Genomic DNA, 27465 nt, shown 5'->3' with positions numbered 1-27465 from the left:
AATGCAATGTGGCAGAAAGCCATCAAGTGTACCAGGTTATCATTATGAACTATAATTTGCCCCTATATGACACATTTTTTATTTCGCTGTAGTTTCTCTTGATCAAGAATTCTAAGTAGAAGTTAAAATTACTACCAAAAAAATGCACTAAAATTTCATGTGACTAGTAATCATCTCTCACACACACAGTCAAATAATTCAAAATTCCTAAGCCTGACACTTTAAGCTCCCTGTTAGTAGACCATAATTAGTATGATGCCTAACACCCTACAAACCATGTACCTTCAAAGGCTGCAGAAGAAATAAAAATTCTCAGCTACCACCTTTGTCTAGATTTTGAAACAAAGTCAAAGTTTTTTTTTTCTTTTGTTTTGTTTTAATAAGCCTGAGTATCTGGTCACCTGCTTCAAATCTACCAAAGATGATTATGTGGGAGAGGCCATCTAATTATTTTCCAAATCTAATTAGCAGAATACAATAGAATATGGGCTTAAATGGATACTAAGGAAATTTCATTTCTATTTAAAAATAAACTTCCTTCTCCTAAGGGTAACTAGACACTAGAACTAAAGGAAATTACATTTCCTTTCAGAGAACAAACTTTTTTTTCTTCAAGGACAGTTTATATGTAGCCCTCCCTAGAGCCAGGGGGGGACAAACTTGATTTTTCTTTTCTTCAGAACTATCAAGGGCAGAAAGGCCATGGAGGATAACAGAAATAATGCTACAGGGGGCAGCTAGGTGGCGCAGTGGATAGAGCACTGGCCCTGGAGTCAGGGGTACCTGAGTTCAAATCCGGCCTCAGACACTTAACACTTACTAGCTTTGTGACCCTGGGCAAGTCACTTAACCACAATTGCTTCATTAAAAAAAAAAAAAAGAAAAGAAAAAAGAAAGAAATAATGCTACAGTTGGGAGAGCTGGGTTCAACTCTTTACTCTGATACTGATTACTCTGATACTTATTAAACATAAATAAATATCTATTTTCTCTCCTTCTCCCTCTCTACCCAACTGGAGGAGTGAGGAGGAAAGAAAAACAAATTCCTTGCTACTCATATGCAATGTCAAGCAAAACAAATTTTTTCATTGGCTGTATTTAAAATATATGTGTGTGTATCTCACTCTGCACCCTGAGTACATGGACTCTCTGGTAGATAGCCTGTTTCATCATGAGTCCCTCTGGAATCACTTAAGCTCTCTCTGAGCTTTCTCATCTGCCAGTATGATATGGTAGAAAGACAGGACTGGAAACCAGAATCATAGGATCAGAGATTTAGAGCTAGAAGTGATCTCAGAGGCCATTTAACCCAACTCTCTTATTTAATTGATAAGGAAACTGAATGCCAAGAAGTGAAGTGACTTACCCAGAGTCACACAGCTAAGCATCAGAGGCAAGATTTGAACACAGGTTCTCTGATGTCAGAGCCAGGTCTCTCTCCACTATGCCCAAATGGATTCAGGTCTCACCTCTGCTACTGACTAACTGGCTGTGTGACCTTGGACAAGGTACTTGACTTCCCTGTTTCCTCATTTATAAAACAAAGAGATTGTGATGTCTCATCTATAAGGTCCTTTGTATCTCTCACAATCCGTGAAGCAGTGTTTCTGCTATCTACTTCACAAGGTTGTGAGGGAAGAATCTTGGGAATTTTAAAGCAGGAAATGAATATAAATTAGTGTGAGTATTTTGAAGGGCTTGGAACACTATAAAACAGGCAGCTTATCCTCTTAGAAATGTCAGGAAATGGCACATTTTCCAGCATCTCTTCTACTTAGTGAAAGGAGCAAAGAAGAATGAGAAGAGACTGATGTGCTCCATAATTCAACCCACCTTGAAAAAGTCATGGATTACCTTCAGATCTTTAGCTAGATGTCCTGTAGGCACCACAAACTCATGAAGTCTAAATTGAAAATGATTTCTCTTTCCCCCTCAGCCTGCCAATTCCTATTTCTGTTGGTGCTACCCTCATAAGTGCAATCATCCCACTACCCAAATATAGCCAATCAGTTGCCAAGTGTTGTCAGTTCTATCTCCACAATGTCTCTCTCACATCTGTCCCATCTCTCGGCTCACCTGGCACCCTGTCACCTGCCACCTGTGTGAGGGATCCTGATCAAGTCATTTCACCTTTGTGCATCTGGATTTCCTCAACTACAAAATGAAGGGGGTTCACATAGATGACTCTGAGGCCCAGCTCTATATCTAAGATTCCATGATCCCATTAACCCATGACCACATACATAGCTCAGGTCTTCTTCATATTTTGCTTAGAATATTTGAATAGTTTCCCTACCACCCCCATTGAAAAAAAAAAAACCCTGGTTAAAAATTGCACAGTCAAGAAAATATAGTCCTGCACAGGCCATATCTTATATGTGTATATGCATTTACGTACACATATATGCACACAGAGATGCATATGTACCCATCTGTGTGTGCATATTCATGTGTGCACATCTATAAACATGTGCATGTATATCTCATGTGTGAGATGTGGTTGTGTGTGTTGATGTGTTGTTGATATGTGATATACAACATATGTATGTATATCCAAAGAATTTTTTAGTCACATCCAAAGACTACTTCTGCTCATAGAAAGTGCCAGATTAATGAGTCTGGAAAAAGAGAAGTCTCTGTTTTCCTTTAGTAAACAATATTATTCATTTAGGAGGTTAGCATGGTTGGCCTTTTAGTACATAAGAGCATTCAGGAACCTCACCTATTCAATAAACAAAACAGAAAAAGCTACTGGGATCTTGTTATTGCTGCTGTTTGTCCTTTGTTCTTGAAGAGGACCATGACATAGGAGTGATGTCATGACTTGCAGTGAATTAGATTTAAATGAGGGAGGGCTGTGCATGGTCACCAGCTTCACTCTCTCCTCCAGAGCCATCTGGGTCCAGTAGCAAGACATATTAACAAGATGATTGAAGATGGCCCTGGATGTTTAAGGCAATTGGAGTTAAGTGACTTGCCCAGGGTCACACAGCTAGTAAGTGTCTGAGGTGAGATTTGAACTCAGGTCCTCCTGATTGTAGGGCCAGTGCTATATCCTCTGTACTACCCAGCTGTCCCTACTGGGAGGTTAGATTTCATTGAAGGCACAGTGCCCAAACAGAAGGAGGTGATATAGTTTTATTGATCTCTGACATAGTCAGACCACAACTAGTATATTTTGTTCATTTCTAAACACCACATTTTAGAAAGTACATTGATAATCCTAGACACATATGGAGAATATGCTGTGGCATATGAAAACTGGTCAAAGGAACTGCGGGTATTTAGCATGGAGAAAAGAAGACTTGGGGTATGAGAGGAGAGATCAGAGCTTTCAAGTGTCTGGAGAGTTGTTTTGTGGAAAGGGGATTAGCTTGTTCTGCTTGAACGCAGGGTAGAATCTAGAGCAATGGGTTGACGTTTCAGAGAGGCAAGTTTTAGTTTTATAGAAGAGAAACATTGCTAATACTTAGAATTATTTTTTAAAATGGGGTTGGAAGCCATGTGGTCACTTATTGCAGATATCATAGAGGGGAATTTTTAGTCAAGAACAGTTTGCACAAGATGGTTGTTGAGGTCCCTCAACAACCTATATTTCTGTAATAACAAAACAAAAAAGTTAAGTGATTTGCCAGGAATCCCAGGGCAAATTAGTATACTTTAGCCCTCCAGTGCCTCCCTATCCCTACTGTAAATTAGAGCTTATCCTGCTGACTACTACATGGTACTTCTTTAACATAATATACTATATTAGAGCTGAGACCCAATATAGGAGGCTCTCAGTGGTTTTGTTTTGGTTTTTGGTTTTTGGTTTTTTGGTGAGGCAATTGGGGTTAAGTGACTTGCCCGGGGTCACACAGCTAGTAAGTGTGTAAAGTGTCTGAGGCCAGATTTGAACTCAGGTCCTCCTGAATCCAGGACCAGTGTTCTATCCACTGCACCACCTAGCTGCCCCACAAGCTCTCAGTGTTTTATGGCAGACACAGAAAATGGTAAAATTCATTGTTATCCATTAATTCATCCAACAAGCAGTTGTTAAGTGCTTTCCACATATGCAATTCACTATGAGGTGGTGGGGGAGAGAATCAAAGAAAACTCCTATATGGCCCTTGCCCTTAAGGAGTTTAAAATCTAGTCAACAGATTAATAGTAATTATAGCTAACATTTGTATAGTGCCTACAATGTGCAGGTACTGTGCTAAGTACTTTACAATTATTAACTCATTTTATCTTTACAACAACCCTGTGAGGTAGGTGCTGTTCTGATCCCCACTTTACAGTTGAATAAATTAAGTCTGGACCACACAGCTAGTAAGCGTCTGGGCCAGATTTGAACTCAGGTCTTCCTGATTCCAGGCCCAGTGCTCTATCCACAACATCATCTGCTGCTTCTGGCCCAGAGAAACGAATCCTCTTCCTAGATGCTTATAATGAATGATGAGTCATCAGTTTGGAGAAGAAGACCATGTGGAATAGCTAAACGTACAAAACAATTTAGGCCTGGGGAATGACACTCTAGGGAACCATCTGGAAAGTTGTTTTAGCTTGGGTCACTGAAAAGAGGGATTTACTGGCTGCTCTTTCCTGTGGCCTCTTTTGCCTGGTCTACTGTAGGGGAACAGTAGTCAACATCCGGTGACTTTAGAATATTGTTTTCCAAACACATTTGCCAACCCATTTCCCATTAGAAAAAGAAAAAACAACAACAAGTTAAACAGTTCATATTTGCTGTGGCCTGATCTAGGACCTAAAGATACATTTTCCTAAATGTAAGTCAGTTAAGCACATACTTACAACCACAGCTGGGTTGCCTCTCAACAGGTGGATTTGGGATGGGGGTGTAGGTGTTAGGAATATAGTTAGACAACTTTCTTTGATCGTTGAAATTGAAATACAGGATCCAATTCAAGCAAAAAGGGGCATAATTGAAAGCAAAGGAGTATAGAGAACTCCTGAATAATTGTCTTATTATTGATAGGTTCTTTTCCTATATTGGTGATTCTCAATGGCTCACATTGTGTTCAGTCCCTCAGAAAAAAAAATTAATCAATCAATTAATTAATTGATAAAGGTAGCCCCACCAACCCCTTCATTCCAATATATAACAAGCAGAGGTAACTCAGAGACCTTTACCCATTTGGGACACATTAACCTTTCTGGATGTAACTTTGCATTCTAGGGTATTACTTCCAAATTATGCTTGTGTTCCTAGACTTGATGTGCTTGGATGTAGGGGATAGGGATGGATAGGGTAAAGGGTTGTGTAAATCACTATTAGAAATCATAGTTATAAAATATGTCCCCAAAATTCCTTTACACTGTCCACTGTCCCACATAGGGACAGAACTAGACCTAAGTTATCCTAAAAAGCTGAGTGGTGCCTTACAAAGCAACACCCTCAAAACAATTTCTTAAACTTCAATGAACATTGGGAAAAAAAAAACTATATGTAAATTTCCAGGCCTTTTCATCTGCCCTGAAGCTGAACTTTCTTTTATGTGTTAACTTCCTTCTATGAGAGTGTAAACTCCTTGAGAGCAAGGTCTACCTCATTTTTATTATTTGTATTCCCAGTGCTTAGCATAGTGTTGGCCTCTTAGCAAGGCTTTGATAAGTGCTTTTTCATTCATTCATTCATTCATTCATAGTTGGATATACCATTAGATCACCCACTCAAGAAAGAACTTAGAAACTGAGTTAACTACTAAAAAGGTTGATCAATTAAAGGAGAAAAACAAATGAAGGGATGAGAGCAAATTTACATACACAAAGGACTGTGTCCACCAACAGTGATGGACTAACAAGAAAATACCAACATTTTTATGATCTGCTCCAATCAAGCAAAACAACCACATAGGGGTATTTCTGAGTCATTCCATACACAGCTGGCCCTGACAAAAGCAGGGCCAAAGGCAGGACAAGAAAAGTCACATGACCTCCATCTGCTTTCAGCATTAAGAGATTAAAGGGCTAAATGATATGCACCTGAACAATCTATGAGCTGAACAATGTCAGGGAATCGCACACGACTTACTTTCCTGGCAAATGGATAGGAATATCTCACGTAGGCCAAACAGAGGCATATCTTTCCAACTGTAGGATCCAAAGTAATCTGGGTTTGAGGCATATTCAAGAAGTAAATATCCCAGCAGGAAATCTGGTATGGGGTAGCTAATGATGACACATAAGGGGAAGGTTTTAATGGGGAAACTGATGGGAGGGTTGGGGATGGGGAAAGACCAATATTTTTTAAAAACAGATTTCTGTGACTAACTTCTTGGATTACTAATAAATACATTATTATGATGACTTTTCCCCACAAAATTTGGCTACTTAATAACTGGTGAGGTTCCCCCCCCCTACAGATTAGTTAGTGATAACTAAGTACCCTAAATTCTCTTTTTTTTCAGTCTATCTATAAAAGTGGCACCTATACCATTTCCATACCTGTTTAGCAGGGGTCCAAGTTAGAAAAGAAGTCGTTTCTGTTGGTAGTGTTGTGAGCCACAAAATGGCTCTCCTTTCAAACTCAACATGTCCAAAACAACTCATTCTCTTTCACCCCAAATGCTCTTCTCCTCTGAACCATCCTATCATTGTCAAGGATCCCACCATCCTACCAGACTCTCAGGCTCACAACCGAGAGGTCATCCTCTACTCCTCGTCCTCACACAACACCACCCCCACATCCAACCTATCGCCAAGTGTTCTCATTTCTACCTTCACAGTGTCTCTCCCTTTCTCTCCACTCACCAACATGCACCTTCATACAGGTCTTCATCTCCTCTGATCTGGACTGAAATAGCCTTTTTTAGGTTTTTCTTGCCTCTGATTTCCCCCCTCCCCCCACCTTCAATCTATACTCCACTCAGCTGTCAACATCATTTTCCTAAAGTACAGTTCTGATCACACATCTCCACCCTACCCCCACTCTATAAACTACAGTGACTCCCAATTACCTTGGGATCAAATATAAAACTATCTTTTTGGCATTTAAATCTCTTCATTACACGGACTTGCAAACTTTCCTTTGTTCTTTTACTTTGCTCCCCTCCACATACGCTGCAATCCAGCGACACTACCCTACTTAGAGTTTCCAAGACTACAATGTCTGTCCGCCACCAACTCTTTCTCCTGGTCTCCCTGAATTCCTTCAAAACTCAGCAAAAATCTCACTTTCCGCAACAGTCCTCTGCACTACCAGTGCTTCGTCTCTCAGATTACTTTCCATTTGCACTGGATGTATCTTGTGCATTTTTAAAAATAGACATTTTTTATTTATAGTTTGGGGTTCCAATTTTTATACCTCTTTCCCTCCCTCCCCTCTTCCCTTCCCTGAGAGGCAGCAAACAGATATGGGTTATACATGTATGATTATGTCAAACATTAACATGTTTGTCATTCTGTACAAGAAAACTTGATTAAAAGAAAAAAAATGAAAGAAAGTGAAAATAGCCTACTTCAGTTTGTTCCATCCATATCAGTTCTTTCTTTGGAGGTGGATAGTATGTTTCATCATTACTCCTTTGGGATTGTCTTGGATCATTGTATTGTTGAGAATAGTCATCATTCACAGTTCTTCATCAAACAATACTGCTGTCTCTGTACACAGTGTTCTCTTGGTTCTGCTCACTTCACTATACCTCTGTTCATACAAGTCTTTCCAGGCCTTTTTTGCATGTTGTCTCCCCCATTATAGTATGAGCTTCTTCAAGTCAAGATCGTGTTTTTCGTTTTTTTGGTTTTTGTTTTGGGATTTGTGTGTGTGTGTGTGTGTGTGTGTGTGTGTGTGTGTGTCTCCAACACTGTGCCTTCAACAAATTAAACTTTTAATTTAAAAATTGTTTTTGATGGGCTATTCTTCTATGAACTCTTTATTCAGCATTCAGTAAGCATCAAGCATCTCCTTGTTTGGGGAAGGAGATATAAAAACAGAAACAAATATTCTTCCTCTCAAGAAGCTTGCATTCTGGAGGCAGCTAGATGGCGTAGTGGTTAAAGCACTGGCGCTGGATTCAGGAGAACCTGAGTTCAAATCTAGCCTCAGACACTAGACACTTACTAGCTGTGTGACCCTGAGCAAGTCACTTAACCCCCATTGCCCCACCAAAGAAAGAAAAAAAAGAAGCTTGCATTGTACTATGGAAAAACAACATGCATCCAGCTCGGTCAACACAAAGTAATTTCAGGGGAATAGTACCGATAACTGTGGGCAATCGGAAGAGGATTGTAGCAGCAGGTATCATTTGAACTGAACCTTGACGCCATCTTTTTTTTTTCCTTGACACCATCTTAACAAAGATTGACTACAGACAAAGTAGTCATTTCTGAATTAGATATGTGTTACAGATCCTTTTGCTAAACTATATTCCACAGTCATCTGAAACTCGACATGTCCAAAATTGAACTCATTACCTTTCCCCCCCAAACCTTCCCCTCTTCTTAACTTTCCTATTACTGTGAAGAATACTGCCATGATCTTCCTTCCTTCTTCCTTTCTCCTTCCTTTCCTTCTTGTCTCCTTTCCTTCTTCTCTTCCTTTCTTCTTCCTTTCTCCCTTCTTTCCTTCTTGTCTCTTTTCCTTCTTCTCTTCCTTCCTTCTTCCTTTCTACTTCCTTTCCTTCTTGTCTCCTTTCCTTCTTCTCTTCCTTCCTTCTTCCTTTCCTTCCTTCCTTCCTGGTGTCCCTATCTCTCCTAGGCTGGAAGTGCAGGAGGATCAATTCCACTGTGATGGGTAATGGAACTTTGGCCTATTACATTTCTGACCTGCACAAGTTTGTTCCTCCTTACGTAACCTGGTGCTTCTCATCTTCCCACTTGGGGGCTCACCACATTAAAGTGGAATTTAGTGCCAACACGCTAGGCCCCACAGTTCAGAATCCCCAAGCTCAAGAGATTTGACACCCTCAGCCGACGAAGTCGCTGGGATTACAGTTGTGTACCTGAAAGTGGCTGACAAATATCATCAAAAGCCAAATCATCCTAGTGAAGAGAATTAACTTCTAATTTAGTCATCTAATATTGTCTTGGTGAGCCTAAGATTCTGTTTCTAGTTTGAGTGCATTGGTTGCAATATTAGTTATCAAACCTTCAAAAATGCATTCTGACAAAAAAAAAAAAACCTTGCGAAAAGTAAAAATAAAAAAGAGAACTTAGACTTAATGCCTCAATACCTTGGTAGACCTTTGATCTCACTGATATGGGCACCTCCACCATTGACACCATTTTGGTTTAAGCTAGGTCAAAGAAGACAACAAAAGCCAAGGTCATCTCAGCTAGATTGACTCTTGTTACTGTTCCATTTTTCAGTTTCTATGACAATGACTTGGCTATGGAAAGAGACTGTTTCCATCAGCTTCGTGAGTAACTTTGTTGGCTCCTCTCCAATACTTAAAAAATAACAACGTTGCAAGTGGAAAATAGGGACAACCTATGTCAGAACAGGGAATCCAGCATCAAAATGTCCTGAATATCCCATGGGCCAGAAGTTCACATTTTTGCTGTCAGATTAAAAATATGCTCTTCCAGTATTTCTGGGGGAATAGATGACAGGAAAGAAGTAAAACTGCAATCAAGTTGTCTTTTTTCCCTTCGCTTTTGTTTGTCCTCATTGAATTTTTACCATGATCATTAGTCCTTCCCATACATCAAATTTTTCCTCCTTAAATATGAATCTTGAATACTAAATATTCAAACCAGCAAGAAATGAAACAGGAGATTGTGAGTTCTTTTGTGAGTTTCTAGGATTTCCCAGACAATAATATAGTAAGATTGTCCTTACAAACACCCTTTAAGTGTCTACATAAATGGGGTTTCTGATGAGAAATCAACCAACAAGCATTTATTAAGTGCCAGACACTGTACTAAATACTGGGGATGCAAAGAAAAAATAGAATAGTTCTTGCCCTCAAGAAGCTTACATTCTGATAAGGGATACATATATATGTATGTGTATATATATATATATATATATACACATATATATATACATGCATACATAAATACACACACACATATATATAGTTTGTGTGTATATGTATATATGTATATATACATAGAGGCAGAGACAGAGATGTGTGTATATGTGCATGTATGCATATGTATATATACACATATATTATATGTGTGCACATAGGTATATACCACATATATACAAAATAGATAAAATGTAACTTTAAAAGGAGGAGGCACTAGAAGCTGGGTGGGCAGGGAGAGTTATACCGAGGCAGACAGATTACATATTGGCAAATTTTAAGAGCAGGGCTAGAATTAGGACTCCTATCCTTTGTATGTCCTACCTGCTATTCAAACCAATATTATGCCCCTAAAAATAACATAATTAAGACATTTGCTTAGACAAATTTCTGAAGTTTAAACTCCAGTTTATTTGTACACTATTCTGCTTTAAGTTTTTCCTTCATCTAAATTCTCTTTCTACCCAGTGACTTCCAGATTCTTCTGACACTAATTTCTTTCCCTCTAAGAAACACAGAACCTTCTTTCATCTCCTGGATTCCAGCAAATTCCATTTGTTTATTTCTTTGTTTTTGCTCCAATAGAGTTGACCTGGCTTACTTTATTTAGCTGCTTTCAGATTAATTTTTTATTTTCTAGGGCTAGTCAAGGTTAGACCATCTGAACACATTTGAAAGGCACCCACAGCTACAGGCATCAAGAGATGCCACTGGGCCATGATGAAAGCCATATGAACCAACACAGAGACAGCCGAGCAATCACATGAGATGTCTTATGGAGGCTTTGAAAACTGGGCATCATTCTTATGTGCTCCATTATTTTACAAAAGGTGGTTATTTTATATGGTTAAACATTTTTCACTTTATTTTTCTTGATTTTTTGCAACATAGCTAATGTGGAAATATATTTTGCTTGACTTGATATATATCATAGGTAATGTATTTCATGCCTTCTCAATGGGTAAAGATGTGGTTGGGGAAGGGAAAGAGAATTTGGAATGAAAACTAAAATTTAAAATTTAAATATGCCTAAAAAAAGACTTGGGAATGAGATCATAAAACTAGTCCTTTGAACATTGCTTCAAATTGGACTTTGATGAGTCCTAATACAATTCTGTCCATTTCTCCTCCAGTACTGCCCTCTTCTATTTTCCATGCAAAACTACTACTATATTTACAGAGAAGATAAAGGAGGGAAACAGTCTGAAATTGGACAGGTTTGGTGCTCTGTATCTTCTTCATACATGCAATTAAAACCATCATTTTTATTCAATTTAATTCACTTAAAGAAGGATTTATTTGATACCTTCCAGGCACCCTGCTGGGGGTGTGTGAAGATTTAAAGACAAAAAAAAAGTCTCCATCCTCAAGGAGATCATAGTCTACTGTAGTAAACAAACCTTAAACAGATAAATAAATATAAAAATATGCAAAATAATTTCTAAGGGAAAAGTTTAAAATGGGGAGGAGGGAGGGAAGGAGGAAGGCATAGTTTAGGAGGTGATGCATGAATTTAACACTGAAATCTAGATAGGGATTCCAGGAGTTGGAGGGAAAGAGGGAAAGGATTTCAAGAATGGGCACAACCTATGCAAAGGTGTGAGAGTAGGAGAGTAGGTTGTGGATAGGAAACAAGTGGGTCGGTTTGGCTGTGTGGAAATTTATTTTGATTTGGGGACCCTACCTTTGGGCTGAGATTAGAAAGCCTTAGGCCCTCAGGGTCTTTTCTGTGTGGGAGCTGCTGGTGCCCCTCCCCCTCAGCTTCAGCTGAGTCAAAAAGCCCGGTGGGCTGTACAAGACGCCAGGTCAGACAGCTTGGGGGGAAAGCCCCCAGCTCCCTCCGCCCTGAGTGGATCTATCCCAGAGATCCCGGGCTTGTCCAGGCCAGGCTCTGGCATAGCCTGTGCTGAGGTCCTAAGCATGCAGCAGGAGCACGGGCCCCTGGAGCCCTGGGTGTGGTATGCCCGGAAGGCTCAAGCATGTCCCCCCAGCCCCAGCTGCAGCCCTGGCTGGCGGATTAGCTTGGTGGGTGTGGGGGCGCACAAAAAAAAAAAAAGCCCTGAGATTTGAGTTGGGAAGAGGAAGATATATATACACCTGGGAGTTTGAACAGGGGGGAGACTGACAAGATTAGGAGAAAAGGAGGCCGAAGGACAAGATTAGGAGACCGGCAGACAAGACTGAGGGAGGCTGACGAGATTAAGAGAGCAAAAAGACTGGAGCACTAGGAGAACGGAAGGAGAGGTCGGTGAGAGAGAAACACAGGGGTTCAGCAGCGGCAGTAAGGAGAGGAAAGTTAGAAGCAGGGGGATTTACAAAGTGAAAGGGGCATGCAGTTAGAAGGAGCTGAGCAGTGAAAGTGGAACATACCCTAAGGCAAGAGGCGGTAAAGGCCCTCATTGTATTAAAAAAGTTTGGGGCCAGCAGGTGGAAAGAGATGCAGTCAGGTTGTACATTTTATTTCCCCGTATTCTTAATTTTAAATTGTATCTCATAAATAAACTCTGCTTTGATTATTTAATTAAGAGGCTTCTTAATCCTTTGCTTATCAATTTTGGGAGTGGAGCAGTGTGGTAGAACTTTATAAACGGACCATGTTAAATTAATAGCAGTCAGATAGCCAATTAGTCAAAAGTCCCCAGATTAAGTACCTCAATCATATTAGCCCCCAGATTAGGCCAGTCATTTAAAATATTTCTACAGCTGGAACATAGAGTATATATGAGAAAGTAACGTGGAATAAATTTGGAAAGATAAGTGAGAGCCAGGTTGCAAAGAAAAGAAAAGGTTGCATTTTATCCCAGAATTAATAGAGTGTTGATCCTGGAGTCAGGAAGACTCATCTTCCTGAGTTCAAATTTGCCCTCAGATACCACTTTGTGACCCTGGACAAGTCACTGAACCCTGTTTGCCTCAGTTTCTTCATCTGTAAAATGAGCTGAAGAGGGAAAAAGCAAATCCCTATAGAATTTTTGCCAAGAAAATCTTAAATGGGATCATGAAGAGTTGGAAGCAACTGAAGAACAACAATAAACTTCTTGAGTCTCAATGACATGTTCAGATCTATGACCCATCCAGATCTATGCTTTAGGAATATCAGTTTGTCATATATGGAGATAAAATCGAAGAATAAATAACTAGAGGCAGACAAATCAATTTAGAGACTATAGCAATAGTCCAAGCAAGGTGTCCTAAATCTTGGTGGTAGTTGTGTGAGTAAAGAGAAATGGAGAATCATGAGATATTTTCCTGGAAAAGGATAGAAAAGATTTGCCAACTAACTGAATGTGTTAGGATTAGGAGTAAGTGGTAGAGAAAGAAAAAGTCAAGGAAAATTCTTAAGGTTCCAAATACAGGTAACTGAAGAATGACCCTGGCAGAAAGCTTAGGAAGAGAGATGGATTTGGAGGAAAAGATAATGAGATATATTTTGGACATGTTGAATTTGAGAAGCCCATGGGACATCCAAGTGGACATGTCCAGCGGGAAATTGGTAATACAGGACTGAAACTCAAGAGAGAGATGAGGGCTGGATACATAGGACTGAATGCCGTCTACATAGAGATACTAATTGAATCCATCACTGATCACATCACTGAGAGGGAATATAGGAAAAAGAGAATCCAGGACAGAGTCCTGCTGACCCATGCAGAGCATGTGAGACAAAGATGATGATCTAGCAAAGAATACTGAGAAGCTGTCACACAGAAAGAAAACCAAGAAACAAAAGCATCACAAAAGCCAAAAGAGGAGAGAGTATTTCTGGGGAATGGAATGATCAACTGTGTGCAACACTATAATGAGGTCAGAGATGAAGACTAAAAGAAGTCCACCTGATTTACTGATTAAGAGATCATTTACAGGGCAGGTAGGTGACTCAGTGGATAGAGCACCAGTCTTAGAGTCAGGAAGACCTGAGTTCAAATTCATCCTCAGAGACTTACTAGCTCTGTGACCCTGAGCAAGTCATTTAATCCCAATTGCCTACAGAAAGGGAAAAAAAAGGAAATCATTTATAGCCTTGGAGAGAACAGTACCTGTTGAGCGGTGAGGTCAGAAGCCAGATTCTAAGGAACTGACAAGTGAATAGAAGCCAAGGAGTACAGATGCCTTTTTCTAGGATTTTTGCCACAAAAGGAAGAGAAATAAAGCAATAGCTCGAGGAGGTAAAAGGGTCAAGTGAAAAGAATGAAGGACACTTGGGCCTCTGCATGTAGGCAGCAGAGAAGGAGCTAGTGTTCTAAGCATCAGAAGAATCTCTTGGTTTGGGTCCATATTTATACCTTTCCAACAAATGTCCTGGTATCAGGCCAAACATAGTTTGATTTCTAACCTCAGGGTTTTGGGTTTTTTTGAAACATGCAGCAAAGTTCAGACAAAATCAAAACATCCTGTGTTTCGTGCTTATCACATTACAATTTCACGAAACAGTAATGTCTGAACTTTGAAAGGAATGGGAATGAGAAGTGGCAATAAAGACATGAGTCTGCTGCACCTGCTATCTAGTTTGGCCCAGTTCATTCTTATACAACTCACCGTATTCTGGGAGACAAACTAACCTATCTGATTTGACACAATCAGTAAATAAAATTACGTTCTTAAAATAAGGAGTTCCTAAGAGATCAATAGTCATGCTAAAAAAATGCACCAGAGGTGCTGAGAGGTTCTGAATAAACAGTAAACAACTTCTCTACCAAAACAAAACACCTCACTAACTCATATCATACATACACACACACTTAAATATGCCTGATAACAGAGCAAAAGTTGTGAGAACTAACCAATATATTATTTAAACATCAATAGAGCAAGCCTGACAGTTCTCAAAAAGCCCCTCATCTAAATTCATGGGTCCACCATCAGCCAATGGCTTTATTACAGCTTCAATGCAATGCTTAATTGAATTATCATCAAATTCTACTGCATGGAATACTCACTCCACCACCACAAGACTCTCATCATCTCCATGAAAGACATTTCTCAAAACAGAGGCTTAAGATAGCTAGAAATTTTTTTTCAAATGATAGAAAATTCTAATTCAGGGCTTCTTAAACTTTTTCCACTTGCAACCCCTTTTTGCCTGAGAAATTTTTATATGACCCCAGGTATATAGATATATAAATACTGTTGCCAAATTTTTCATGATCCCCACACTCAGTTACGCAACCCCACATAGGGTTGTGACCCACAGTTTAAGAAGCTAGGTTCTAGACCACGTTTGTCTCAAACTTGCCCATCAAATTAAAGATTATAGACAGGACTAGCCCTGATAATGAATAAGTATGTAAGTAAGTAAGACAACAAGATGTAAAACTAGAAAGTAGGTCAAATTTCCCCTTTATCAATCCTCTTCTCTCCTTCAGAAACTACCAGTGTATTTCCAATCTCTCCCCTTCTCCCCTATCAGTCTTCGGAAAAGGACCTGCTGAATTAATTCACAATAAAGTATAATTTGTAGGCAAGTTTCAACAAGTCATCATTCTCAAAAGAATGTCTTTCTCAGTATTGGTCAAAGTGAACAAGAATGAAACTCAAATGGTGAAATTTCAAAACTGTTTTGAGGGTTCAAATACCAAGAATCTCCACCACAACATGCTCAACAAGTGTTCCAACAAAACTTGCTTAAAGAATTCCAGTGAAAGAGACCCCTCCCATCAGTCAACAAGTATAAATTAAGTGCTTACTATGTTCCAGGTACCATACAAAGTGCTTGACATATAAAAAACACACACAAAGAATATTAGGAAAGTTTTTCCTTACATTGAACCTAAATTTGCCCTCTCTGCAACTTTCATCTATGGCTCCCAGCTCTGTACTCAGAGGCTAAATAGACCAAGTCTATGAACCAAAAGGTCCATCTTCTGATAGCCAACTGGAAACTGTTTCTCTAGTTCAATCAAGGGCTTCACACTCTCTAAAATGTTACCACCTCATTATTTTGTGATTACATCCTGAGATGTTAACACCTTAATACCTTGTGTGTATATAAATGATAAATAAAACTAAAAGCTAGTTTTCTGAGGATAATAATGAAATTGAGAAACTTTTATCAAACTGATTTAAAAGAGGGCAGAAAACCCAATCATACAAAATAGCAAATGAGCAAGGCAACAAAACCAGAAGAAATAGAAAAAAATAATCAGACCCTATTATACACAGTTCTATGCTAAGGAAACAGAATACAAAATAGAGGAATACATTCAGAAATATAAAATAGCGAAACTGATAGCAGACCAAATAGAGGTCATAAACAACCCAATCTCAGAAAAGGAAATAGATCTACCTGTAAAGGAACTACCAAAGGGGAAAAAAACTCCTGGTCTTGATGTATTCACAGAATTCTATCAAACTTTAACAAAAATTGGTACCTATACTATACAAATTATTCTTTAAAATTGAAAAAGTACCTTATCAGAAAATATATGGGAAAAATATAATCCTAATCTCTAAACCAGGGAAATATAAAACATAAAAAACTATAAACCAATATCTTTAATAAATATTGACTAAAATTTTTAAACAAAAACCTTCCGGACTACCACAATTTATCAAGAAATCATTCATTATGACTGAGATTTATTTCAGGGATACAAGGATGGTTCAATCATAGATGAAAAACAATCAATATAATTAATCACATTGAAAACAAAAGCCTCTAAAACTATGTGATCATCTCAACAAATGCAGAAAAAACCCTTTAACAAAGTACAATACCCATTTATGCTAAAAACCCTATGAAATTTAGTCATAGATGGACTTTTTTTTTACTGTCATAAAAAAGTATCTACTGAACTATATACTCAAAGAGCTATAAAACTGTACCTACCCCTTGACCAAGCAACACTACTATTAGGTCTATATCCCAAAGAGATTATTTTTGAAAAGAAGATAAGTACCTATATGTACAAAAATATGTACAGCTGTAATTTTTGTGGTGGCAAAGAATTGGATTGAGGGAGTGCCCATCAATTGGAGAATGGATGAACAAGTTGTGGTATGTGATTCTGATGGAATGCTGTTGTGCTATAAAAAATGACAAGCAAGATGCTCTCAGAAAAACCTGAAAAGACTTACATGAGCTTTTGCAAAGTGAAGTGAGCAGAACCTGGAGAACATTGTATATAGTAATAGCAATATTGTACATTGATAAACTGTGAATAACTTAGCTATTCTTAGCAATACAACGATCTAAAACAATTCCAAAGGACTTAGTATGAAAAATGCTATCCTTCAGAGAAAGAACTGATGTAGTTTGAATGCAGATGAAAGAATACTTTTGTTTTACTTTCTTTATTCTTCTTGGGTTGGTTGGGTTTTTGTTTTTGTTTTTTGGTCTGTCTTCTTTTGCAACATTACTAATATGGAAACATGTTTTTCATGACTGCACAAGCATAACTGATATCAAATTGTTTGCTTTCTCAAGGAGGAGGGAGAGGGAAGAAGAAGAGAATTTAGAACCCGAAATTTTTTTAAATGTTTTTTTATTTGTGAGTATGTGGGTTTGTTTGTTTGTTTGTTTGTTTTTGGCAGGGCAATGGGGGTTAAGTGACTTGCCCAGGGTCACACAGCTAGTAAGTGTCAAATGTCTGAGGCTGGCTTTGAACTCAGGCCCTTCTGAATCCAGGGCCAGTGCTCTATCCACGGAGCCACCTAGCTGCCCCAGAACCTGACATTTTTTTAAAAAGCAAATGTTGAAATTTGTTTTTACCTGTAATTTTTAAAAATCAAAAAAGATGGAAAAAACTATCTAAAACTAAAAACAAGCATCATATGCCATGGGGGTGCACTAAAACCTTTTCCAATAAATATGGTTGTAAATTAAGGATGTCCACTCTCCCCACTATTATTTGATATAATTTTGGATATGCTGGCAACAGCAATAAGACAAGAGGACACCCTATAGATAGATAAAGAGGAGATAAAACAAGGGAATCAGCAAAAAATACTTATCCAGACAAGTAAACTTCAAGAAGATTGCAGGCTAAAAAAATAAAACCTCAAAAAACTGCATTTCTACATAATAATAAAATCTAAGAGGAAATAATAGAAAGGGAAATCTTATTTCAAATAACTACAAAATGCATAAAGTATCTGGAAATTAATCTACCAAAGTACACAAGACTTGTATAGATTTCATTACAAAGTGTTCCTTAAAGAAATGAAGTACAGCTTAAATTTCTAGAGTGCTGTGGCTTTCTCATGTCAATATAACAAAAATGAAAATACTACTAAAGTTAATTTACACTTTTCATTTAATGCTTTACCAATCAAGTTATCAAGGGGACACCATAGAATCTTGTAAAAATAATAACAAAATTCATTTGGAAAAACAAAAGATCTGAACTATCAAAATAAATGTTGAAAAGAGGCAGAGATGAAGGGAAAAGAGCACTTCCAGATATTAAACTATATTATAAGCAACAGTCCTCAAAACCACCTAGTATTGGTTAAAAAATAGTGAAGTAAATAAATGGAACAGACTAGATCAAGGAGAATCAGAAACAATGAAACTCAATAACCCAGTATTCAATAAAGCAGAAAACATAAATTACTTAGGAAAAAACTCCTGGGAAATCTAGAAAATAGTTTGGCAGAAATTGGGATTAGACCAACACCTTACACTATATTGTACAATATACTCTAAACTTGTAGCTATTAATATGAGGGTATTCTTAACCAAACAAGGGATAGAGATAATTTTTTTAATTAAAAAGATAACTTTGATTACATGACACTGAAAATCTTCTGCACAAACAAAATTAATGCACCTAAGAAGGGAATCTGTCAAATGGGGGAAATCTTTGTTTCAAATTTTGATAGAAAATTTGTGTCAAATATTGACAAGGGTTTGGTATCCAAGATATATAAATAATTAAAAGATATACATAAGACAAATAGCCATTTCCCAATAGATGAGTGGTCAAAGAATATGAACAAGTACTTCTCAAAAGAAGAATTGAAAAGTATTAACAGCCACATGAAAGAATGCTCTAAATAACTAGTAATAAGATAAATACAAATCAAAACAACTCTGAGGTTTTATTTCATATGCTTTAAGTTGGCAAAGATGACAAAAATGGCAATAGTCATTGCTGGAGGGGTTGTTGAAAGATAGGCAAATAGGTGCATTGTTGGTGGAGCCAAGAATTGATACAACCAATTTGGAAATCAATTAGGAATTAGTAAATAGTGACTAAAATTTCTATACCCTTTGACTCAGGAATTCCACTACTACTCATACCCCAGAGAAGCCATGGCTAAAAAGAAATTTCCATATGCACTGAGATATTTATAGCATCACTTTTGTGATGACCAAAATAATAGAAACAAAGTAGTACATCTTGACTGGGTAATGACTAAACAAATTGTGGTACATGAATGAATGGAATGGAATTTTACTGTGCTGTAAGAAATTATGAATGTGATATAGTCACAGAAAGACATATATGAACTGATACAGAGTGAAATAAGCAGAACCACGAAAACAATATACATGATAACTACAATCATGCAAATGGAAAGAACAATTATTACATGCCAAAAAAATTAAAAGTGAACATTGCAAAATTATAAAGAACAAGCATGATGAAGAGATATGAGAACCTCCAACCCATGCCTTCACAAAGGTGAGAGGTCCACAGGTATTGAACATTACACATGTTTTTGAACAGTGTCAATGTATTGATTGTACTGATTCTATCCTCTTTTTTTCTTTTTTTCTTTTAAAATTCTATTTGCTATATAGAATGGCTTTCTGGGAGAGGGTGGGGGAGAGATATTGAGGCAAAGCTACAGTGATGTAAAAACCAAAAAGCATAAGTCAAAATGTATTTTATAAAATAACAATACCTTGTAGAATTAAAGCAGGAACCATATTCCTATTCCCCCCATATTTCACATATGATAGTTCATCAAGCACTTGAAGACAGCTCTATCGGGTCCCCTTTAAAACATTTCCTATTGAGGCTAAATGAAATCACTTCTTTCAACCAGTTCTCATTTGTCATGGTCCCCAGTCCCACTGCTCTCCCCACCCCCCACCCCTTCTATATCTTCTAGGTGCCATTCCTCATTGAACAATTTTATTTTGTATACCAAAAAATAAATGAACAAATGAATAAAAAGCTTATCAATCTATTACATAAATTGTGGACCCTTCCCTGCAATCCTATAATCATACCACATAGGTAGTCATCCTTGTGTAACATGGGTGCTGATTATTGCGCTGTATGGGAAATCTGGAAGATTTAGCATCACAGCCACTACTTACCCTCTACTCTCCCACTGCCCTTCTGCCTGCTGTTTTGCAGCGGTGGTACTTCAAGGGACACGATGCCCGACTTTTCCAGGATATTCACTTCTACATGCAATCTCCCTGCAAGCTGCTGGGGCCGGACACTGATCACATGTTCATACTTTCCTAGTCGTCTCTGCAAAAGCTCTTCATAATGTAGGAAGAAAGCAGCTTTATCCTTGCTGGGAATGGTGACAGAGGCACTGAAAGTCTCAGTCCCTTTTTCCCTGTAAAGACAGGACAAAGCCACCATAATATCCACTTCCCAGCACCTAGCCATTTCACCACAGAGCTATTTCCCCAGCTTCCCCCATCATAACCCTGCTTTTTCTTAATTAACCTTCCAGTGAAAGCACTAAGTGGAAGAAGAGGGAAGAAAACAAGAAGCCCTAACACAAGAATTACAAATGATGAAGAGGGAAAGTCCTGGGGCTGATAACAAATGATGACTAATGGCAAGGAGGAGCAGATTTCATGCACATGAATATATAGTTCTCTCTTCTCTGCAACCCATAGTCTTAGAGATTTACCTATAGTAGTAAGGGGGGGAGGGGGACTTACCCAGGATAACACAACCTGTATGTATAAGAGATATAACTCTAACTCAGGTCTTTCTGGCTCCAAAGCCAGATCCTTATCTCTTCCATAACATGGCCTCTTGCCAAATCATTCTACTGTATGAACGATAGAGAATACAAAAGGAAACACCATTCTCTTATTTGTATCATACCATAACTGCAAGAGAGGCAAAGGGGACAACCGAGGAAAAGGGATTTTAAACAGTCAGAATATGGGTAATAAGACCTGGAGTCAAGATTTGAGGTTCATTCTTTACCCAGCTAAGAATTCTAAATGACTTTTGATACCTTGCACAACTTTAAAACTGATCTAATATTGGCTCTCCACTTTGGTAAGGGATACCGGATTGATGAAGCAGTTAAACTGATAAACTCAGAACACTTTGGCAGGAGACAGGACTGAGAAAGAGGGGGAAACTGAATATGGGAGGTTAGAAAAATGCTGTTGCACTCAAGATTTCACAAATGTAAAACTAACCTCTTCGTTAAAAGATACTTACCCATTATCTTCCAAGGTCTTATTGTCTTGCTTTTTTGCCCTATCACCATGTATCTTTTCTTTTTCTGCAACTTCCCCCTGATAAACCCTGTCTCCAACAACCCTAAAACAGAAGAGAAAGCTATGTTACAAACCTAGAGTTGCTAGACAATTAGAGATATGGTGCATGTATCCATAACAACCTTAGAAAAATATTTTTATTTCTCTTTTCAATGTACAGAAAGAAAAAGTTCTAGGATGCTACCCAGAGATTGCTCATTTTTCTCCTGGGCAATTTTCAACAAGTCTAAATGGCAAGACTCAACCCATAAAGTCTAAATAATGTTGCAAGAGTAAATCATGCCATCTGCTTCAAATTGGATGTGTACACAAAACAGGATAGGACCAGAACAACCCACAAAAAATAGGCATCATTTTGGACCTTCGCCCAGACCTAAAATTAAACCCCAAACACCACCCTGTTTTAGAAACCTCTTGGATTCAGCCAAAAACAGCTGCTACTCTATAGAGTCTGGAGCATATGTTCATGTTATATTATATCATAAAAGATAGTGTATCTAGTACACATAACTATGTATATGTATTTGTGTGTAGGTAGTATGTATACATATACACACAAACACATACTTTCTATGCTAACATTCTCGACCCAATTCCCAGAGGTGCCATCAATTTTCACCATTGTCCAAATCATACATACATACATACATACACACATACACACACACACACACACACACACATATAATTTTAGGCTAGCCTCGAGCATCTTACAGTATGGGATTCATGTTAAGCTTTGGACATTTGTACCACCTACATAGTGAAGTTGGTAATGAAGGCTGCCGCTGGGATCTGCATCTGAAATTCAACTTCCTTGTCCTCTGATGCCCGATTCAGCAAGCTACAGGAAACCATAGTGAAGGCATAACGAGAGATAATGGTAGATTTCACCGAAAAGTGCGTCATCAAAGGCTTGGTTTTCTATGGGAATTAAAAGAACTATTGGTTATTCTCTATGCTTGATTGGTCCATGATTCAAAGAAGTGTTTTTGCACTAGGACACTCTTAGGGTAGCTTTTCTTCTTTTTTCTCCTCACCTATCCCTCTTGTCCAGCTCTAAATGATATGATTCCCATCCATTTTTTTTCCCTGAGACTAAACCTTGCTTTCTTTATAACAACCCTGTGAAATAGATAGTACCAGAAAATCATCCCCTTTTTACAAATGAGGAAATTGAGGCTTGAAGAGTTGGAATGACTGGCCCTTGGTCACACAGCTAGTCAGTATCAGAGCTGCAATTCAAATCCAGTCTTTCTGATTTCTACTACATCAATGTTGTTTTAACCTCAAAATGCAATCCAAACTTCCTCTAAAAGTTATGAATAATCAAAGACCACTGAATCAGTCACAGATTTCAATGAAGGATTCAAATGAACTCTTGATCCTTTCATCTTTGGTTCAGTAACTATTCACTGAGGCCTTATGCCAGGGGTTTACCTCCAAAACTCAGATATTTTCTCCTATACAACAATGATGGCACTGAGTCAATAAAGTCTTCTGAGAATTAAGCAGCAAAATACTAGAAATACTAAAGTTCTACCTCCCTATAAAAAAAATAAAAGATTTGAAGAAACAAAATTTCTGAGTGAACGAATGAAGCACTTTTTTATGTACTTACTATGCACAACACTGTGCTAAGTGCTGGAGATACAAATAGAAAAGTCCCTACCTTCTCCCAAGTTGCTCACATTCCAATGAGCAAGGCACCACAAATGGAAAGTTTCACCTGAGGGTTGGATGGAAAGGTTCCATGGTCCTTAGGGTACAGTGGCAAAGCAGATAGTAATTCCTCTTCTTTCGTGTTTACTTTTTAAATTTAATTTCCACTGATAAAATCATGAGCTTCTGATGAACTGAGCCATTTGGCAGTGCTGAGGAATTTGGTACATGAAAAAATAATTCTACAAAGGAGTTTAAGAACTCAATCTACAGAAAGTTTACAACCTTACCCATGGTAGGAGCATTGGTTCATTCATTCAGCACACATTTGTTAAACACTTGTATGTAGAACAATGTGCTAAATGCAGGGAAATACAACGTTTGAATAAATTATAGTCCTTGTCTTCATTGAGTTTATTTGAGTCTAACAGCAGAAGTGTGTGATTCACACAGATCACTACATCCTACCAAATGAACAGATAAATGCACTAAAGGACTGCAAAACAAAGAATTATGTGAAGCCTGACGGGAGAACCAACCAGAAGACTCAGGAAAGACTTCATGGAAGATATGACATATAAATTGTGTTTTCATGGAAATCAGCAGATAAGGTGAGGGAGGGACATCATAGTAGGCCTACAAAATAGCATTAAGTAAAGGATGGGGGCGCAGCTAGGTGGCAAAGTGGATAAAAAGCACTGGCCTTGGATTCAGGAGGACCTGAGTTCAAATCCGGCCTCAGACACTTGACACCGACTAGCTATGTGACCCTAGACAAGTCACTTAACCCTCATTGTCCTGCCACCCCCCAAAAAAATTGGGGGCAGCTAAGTGGCATGGTGGATAGAGCACTGGCCCTGGATTCAGGAGGACCTGAGTTCAAATCTGGTCTCAGATACTTAACACTTAACTAGCTATGTGACCTAGGGCAAGTCACGTAACCCCAATTGCCTCACCAAAAAAAAAAAGTAAAGGATGGAGGTGAGAGAACACAGAATATGTTTGTGGGAGGAGAGCAAACAAATTTGTTTTGAGTACAAAATGAATGGAAGAGAATGACATCAGACTAGAAAGGTAGGTTGGTAACAAACAGGTGGTGAAGGGCTTTGAATGGCAGGCAAAAGAGTTGCATTTCACCTCAGAATGGTTTACCAGTTACTCTTGATGTTGAGACATTTTTATGGAGCCTCACCCTTCCCCCATCCCACCTTCCAGGATGGTTTATACTCTTCTTCCATCTCATAATCCCAATACTGAGTTGGTAGAGGGCATGGGGAAAGTGACACATGGTTTCTTCCCTGAATGAATATACAATCCAATTGGGGAAAGTAAACAAATATCCATAAAGCAAATGCTAGCCTGTGTGGTACTTACTCTAAGTATTATCCGAGTTTAGAGAAAAGGATTCATGTGTCAGGAAGATGCTTTATAAGTTATCTCATCTATTTCATTTTACATATGAAGCCAAATATGAAGAGAAGCAAAGAAATTTGTCTAAGCTCACACAGGCAGTAAGTAAGAGTTGGAATTAGAACCCAGGTCTTCGGACTCCAAATAAAATAGCTTTTCCACTACACTGTTTCTCTAGAGATCAGTGACAATGGCAGGAAGCAAAGGGAGCCTTATGGAAGAAGTGGAACCTGACTAGGCCTTGAGAAGTGGATAGACTATAGATCAGTTTAGAAGGAAAGGAAGGACATTATTGAAAAGGGAACATATAAGCAACGAATGGAGGCAGGAATGAACAGCACATAGTCCTGTGACAGTGACTGAGTGAACCTGACTAGAATGGAGTCATATATTAAGGGACAGGTCATGTAGGCAAAGAGGCACAAGATCACAGAGGTCCTTGAATGCCCAGCAAAGTTTAACTGAGGCACTTCATAAGTATATGGGAATGAAGGAAATATAAAACATTTGCCTCAATCAACTCAAAATTAATATTCCTTAGTGGTACAACACCCTTTCCATACTCTCATGTATTTTTTTAAATTTGGAAATAAAAATGGAAAATTAGGGTGGAGGAAGTTCTTCCTATGACACAGTATAATTTCTCTTTCATTATTTCCTATGAAAGCTAAAACAGATTGAAAAGCAGTCTGACCTTGGGAATCCATGGACCAAAAATCTCAACATGACTCAAGTGAGTTATTTAAAATCAAGTAACAAGAAGATGACCTGAATTACCCCTAAGGCATTCATCTATGCCCAGATCTCCCTGACTTTTTTCTCAGATTGGATAGGAACAAGGTAGGAACTTGACTTGTGATTGCATTGATATGAGAAGTTCCCAGAAGAAGTGAGAAGACTTAGGTTTAATCCCAGCTAAGACACTAACCCTGAAAAAGTCATTTCATTTCTCTGGGCTTCAGTTTCTTCATCTATAAAATGAAGGGTGGCTCCTTATTATCTCCAGAATCAAATATAAAATCCTCTGTCATTTAAAGCCCTATATAATCTGGCCCCTTCCAACTTTTCCAGTCTTCTTACCTCATACTCCCCACAAAGTACTCTGGGCTCCAGTGATACTGGCTTCCTTCCTGTTTTTCAAACAAGACACTCCATCTCCAGATTCCAGGCATTTTCAAAAACTGGCTGTCCCCCATGCCCAGAACTCCCTCCCTTGTCATCTCTATCTCCTGGCTTTCTTGGCTTCCTTCAAATCCTACCTAAAATCCCAACAAGGCTTTCCCCATGCCTCTTAATGTTAGTAACTTCCCTCTGTTAATATCTCCAATTTATCCCATCTATAACCTGTTTGTACATGGGTGTTCATATGTTATTTCCCTCATTAAACTATTAGAGGTTGTGATTTTTGTTTGTTTGTTTTTGTTCTTGTTCCTGTTTTATACTGGTTTTGTATCCCCAGTACTTAGCCTGGAATATAGATGTTTTAAATATATTTGTTGACTTGTTGAGTTGAGGATGGCAAGGTTGGGGGAGAAGGGAGGAGAATGGACTCATTTAACTCTAAGGACCCTTCCAGCTCTAAAATCTATGATCTTTTAATTCAAGTCAGCACCTTCTCTGAAGCTTATAGTCTTAGCTGCCTAGTCATTGAGTAATTAACTGACTGGACTGAGGTCACACAGTCATTAGGTATCACCCAGGCAAGAACTAAAGTCAGATCTTCCTGGCTCTGAGGCTTCAAGTCTTTATCGACGATGCCATAATACCTCTCAGTGTCAGTCTCAAATAAACATTTTATGAATTTACTCTGACCTAGTCAAAAGACACATAATTGAACATTAGTCCTAAGTGTCTTTAAATGATAAGTATAATACAACCATAATATTGCTTATTTTATAAGTTAAAACAGTAACCTAGGAAGACATGCTGGATCTATGGAGAAAAAAAACCTGATATTTTTTCATGTCACTAATGCTAGTGTTCAAATATAAAGAAATAATTTCACATCTACTCTCAGTTTCTTTACATGTAAAAGAATATTTTCTGTTTGCATCTATTTTATATAGAGAAAAATGTCTTTATTTCCATGGAGTTAAGAATAAAAATATGAATAGTGTTTTATAGATATATATAATATTGATTAAATATAGCTATAGATAATGACATAGATATAAATATATAGGATGGACCAAAAGCCTTAATGCAGTTGTAAGCTTATTAATTAGCTTATTATATTATATTATAGCATATTATACAAACTTATTACTAGGTTTGAATCCACACTAAGGCTTTGGGGACACTGTGTATATAGGAGTGGGCAGCTGGGTGATGCAGTGAATAGAATTCTGGGGCTAGAGTCAGGAAGACTCATCTTTATAAGTTCAAATCTGGTCTCAGACACTTCCTAGCTGTGTGGCCCTGGACAAGTCACTTAATCCTGCTTGCTTCAGTTTCTTCACCTGTAAAATGAGTTGGAGAAGGAAATGGCAAACCATACCAGTATCTCTGCCAAGAAAACCCCAAAATAGGATCATGGGGAGTAGGACGTGGCTGAAAAATGACTGAACTACCTCAAGAAAACATATGGCAGCATGTAGTGATATAACAAATAGAAAGTTTGCCTTGGAGCTAGTAAAACATGAGTTCAGTTCCTGCCTCTGACAGATACTGACTATATGACCTTGGATAAGTCACTTAATCTTTCACTGCACTAGGCAAATATCTAAGACCAAAAGTGGCAGAGCAGGTGTAAACCAGTGTTCATAGAAGGAGTTAGTTCCCTAATCTGAGAGCTCCCTATACCAATGAAATCATAGGTCTAAATACCTATGTGTATATATTTATATAATCTAAATATATGTGTCTATATAAATATATATTAATATATACTTTATACATTTATTTCTATATACTATAGTAATATTAAGTTTTTGAGAATGTTTCCATTTTTGTTTTTATTATATGTTTCATGTGTAACAACTGAGATTCTGA

At 38.1% G+C, this 27465-nt stretch overlaps 1 protein-coding gene across 1 annotated transcript in view; it reads right to left on the bottom strand.

The window, feature by feature from the left end:
• The window catches only part of ITIH5 (inter-alpha-trypsin inhibitor heavy chain 5), a 93822-nt gene that overhangs the window by 53571 nt on the left and 12786 nt on the right, over positions 1-27465 (bottom strand). The window contains exons 3-5 of the mRNA XM_043967941.1: positions 22163-22326; positions 21347-21448; positions 20245-20495 (exon numbers count right to left, since the gene is read on the bottom strand). Of these exons, the coding sequence (XP_043823876.1) occupies positions 20245-20495; positions 21347-21448; positions 22163-22326 (517 nt within the window). The remainder of the gene's footprint in view (positions 1-20244; positions 20496-21346; positions 21449-22162; positions 22327-27465) is intronic.

This window comes from Dromiciops gliroides, chromosome 5, assembly GCF_019393635.1.
Source record: "Dromiciops gliroides isolate mDroGli1 chromosome 5, mDroGli1.pri, whole genome shotgun sequence".
Lineage (NCBI taxonomy): Eukaryota > Metazoa > Chordata > Mammalia > Microbiotheria > Microbiotheriidae > Dromiciops > Dromiciops gliroides.
Note: the sequence above shows the minus strand (reverse complement) of the source record. Positions and strands in the feature narration are given on the sequence as shown.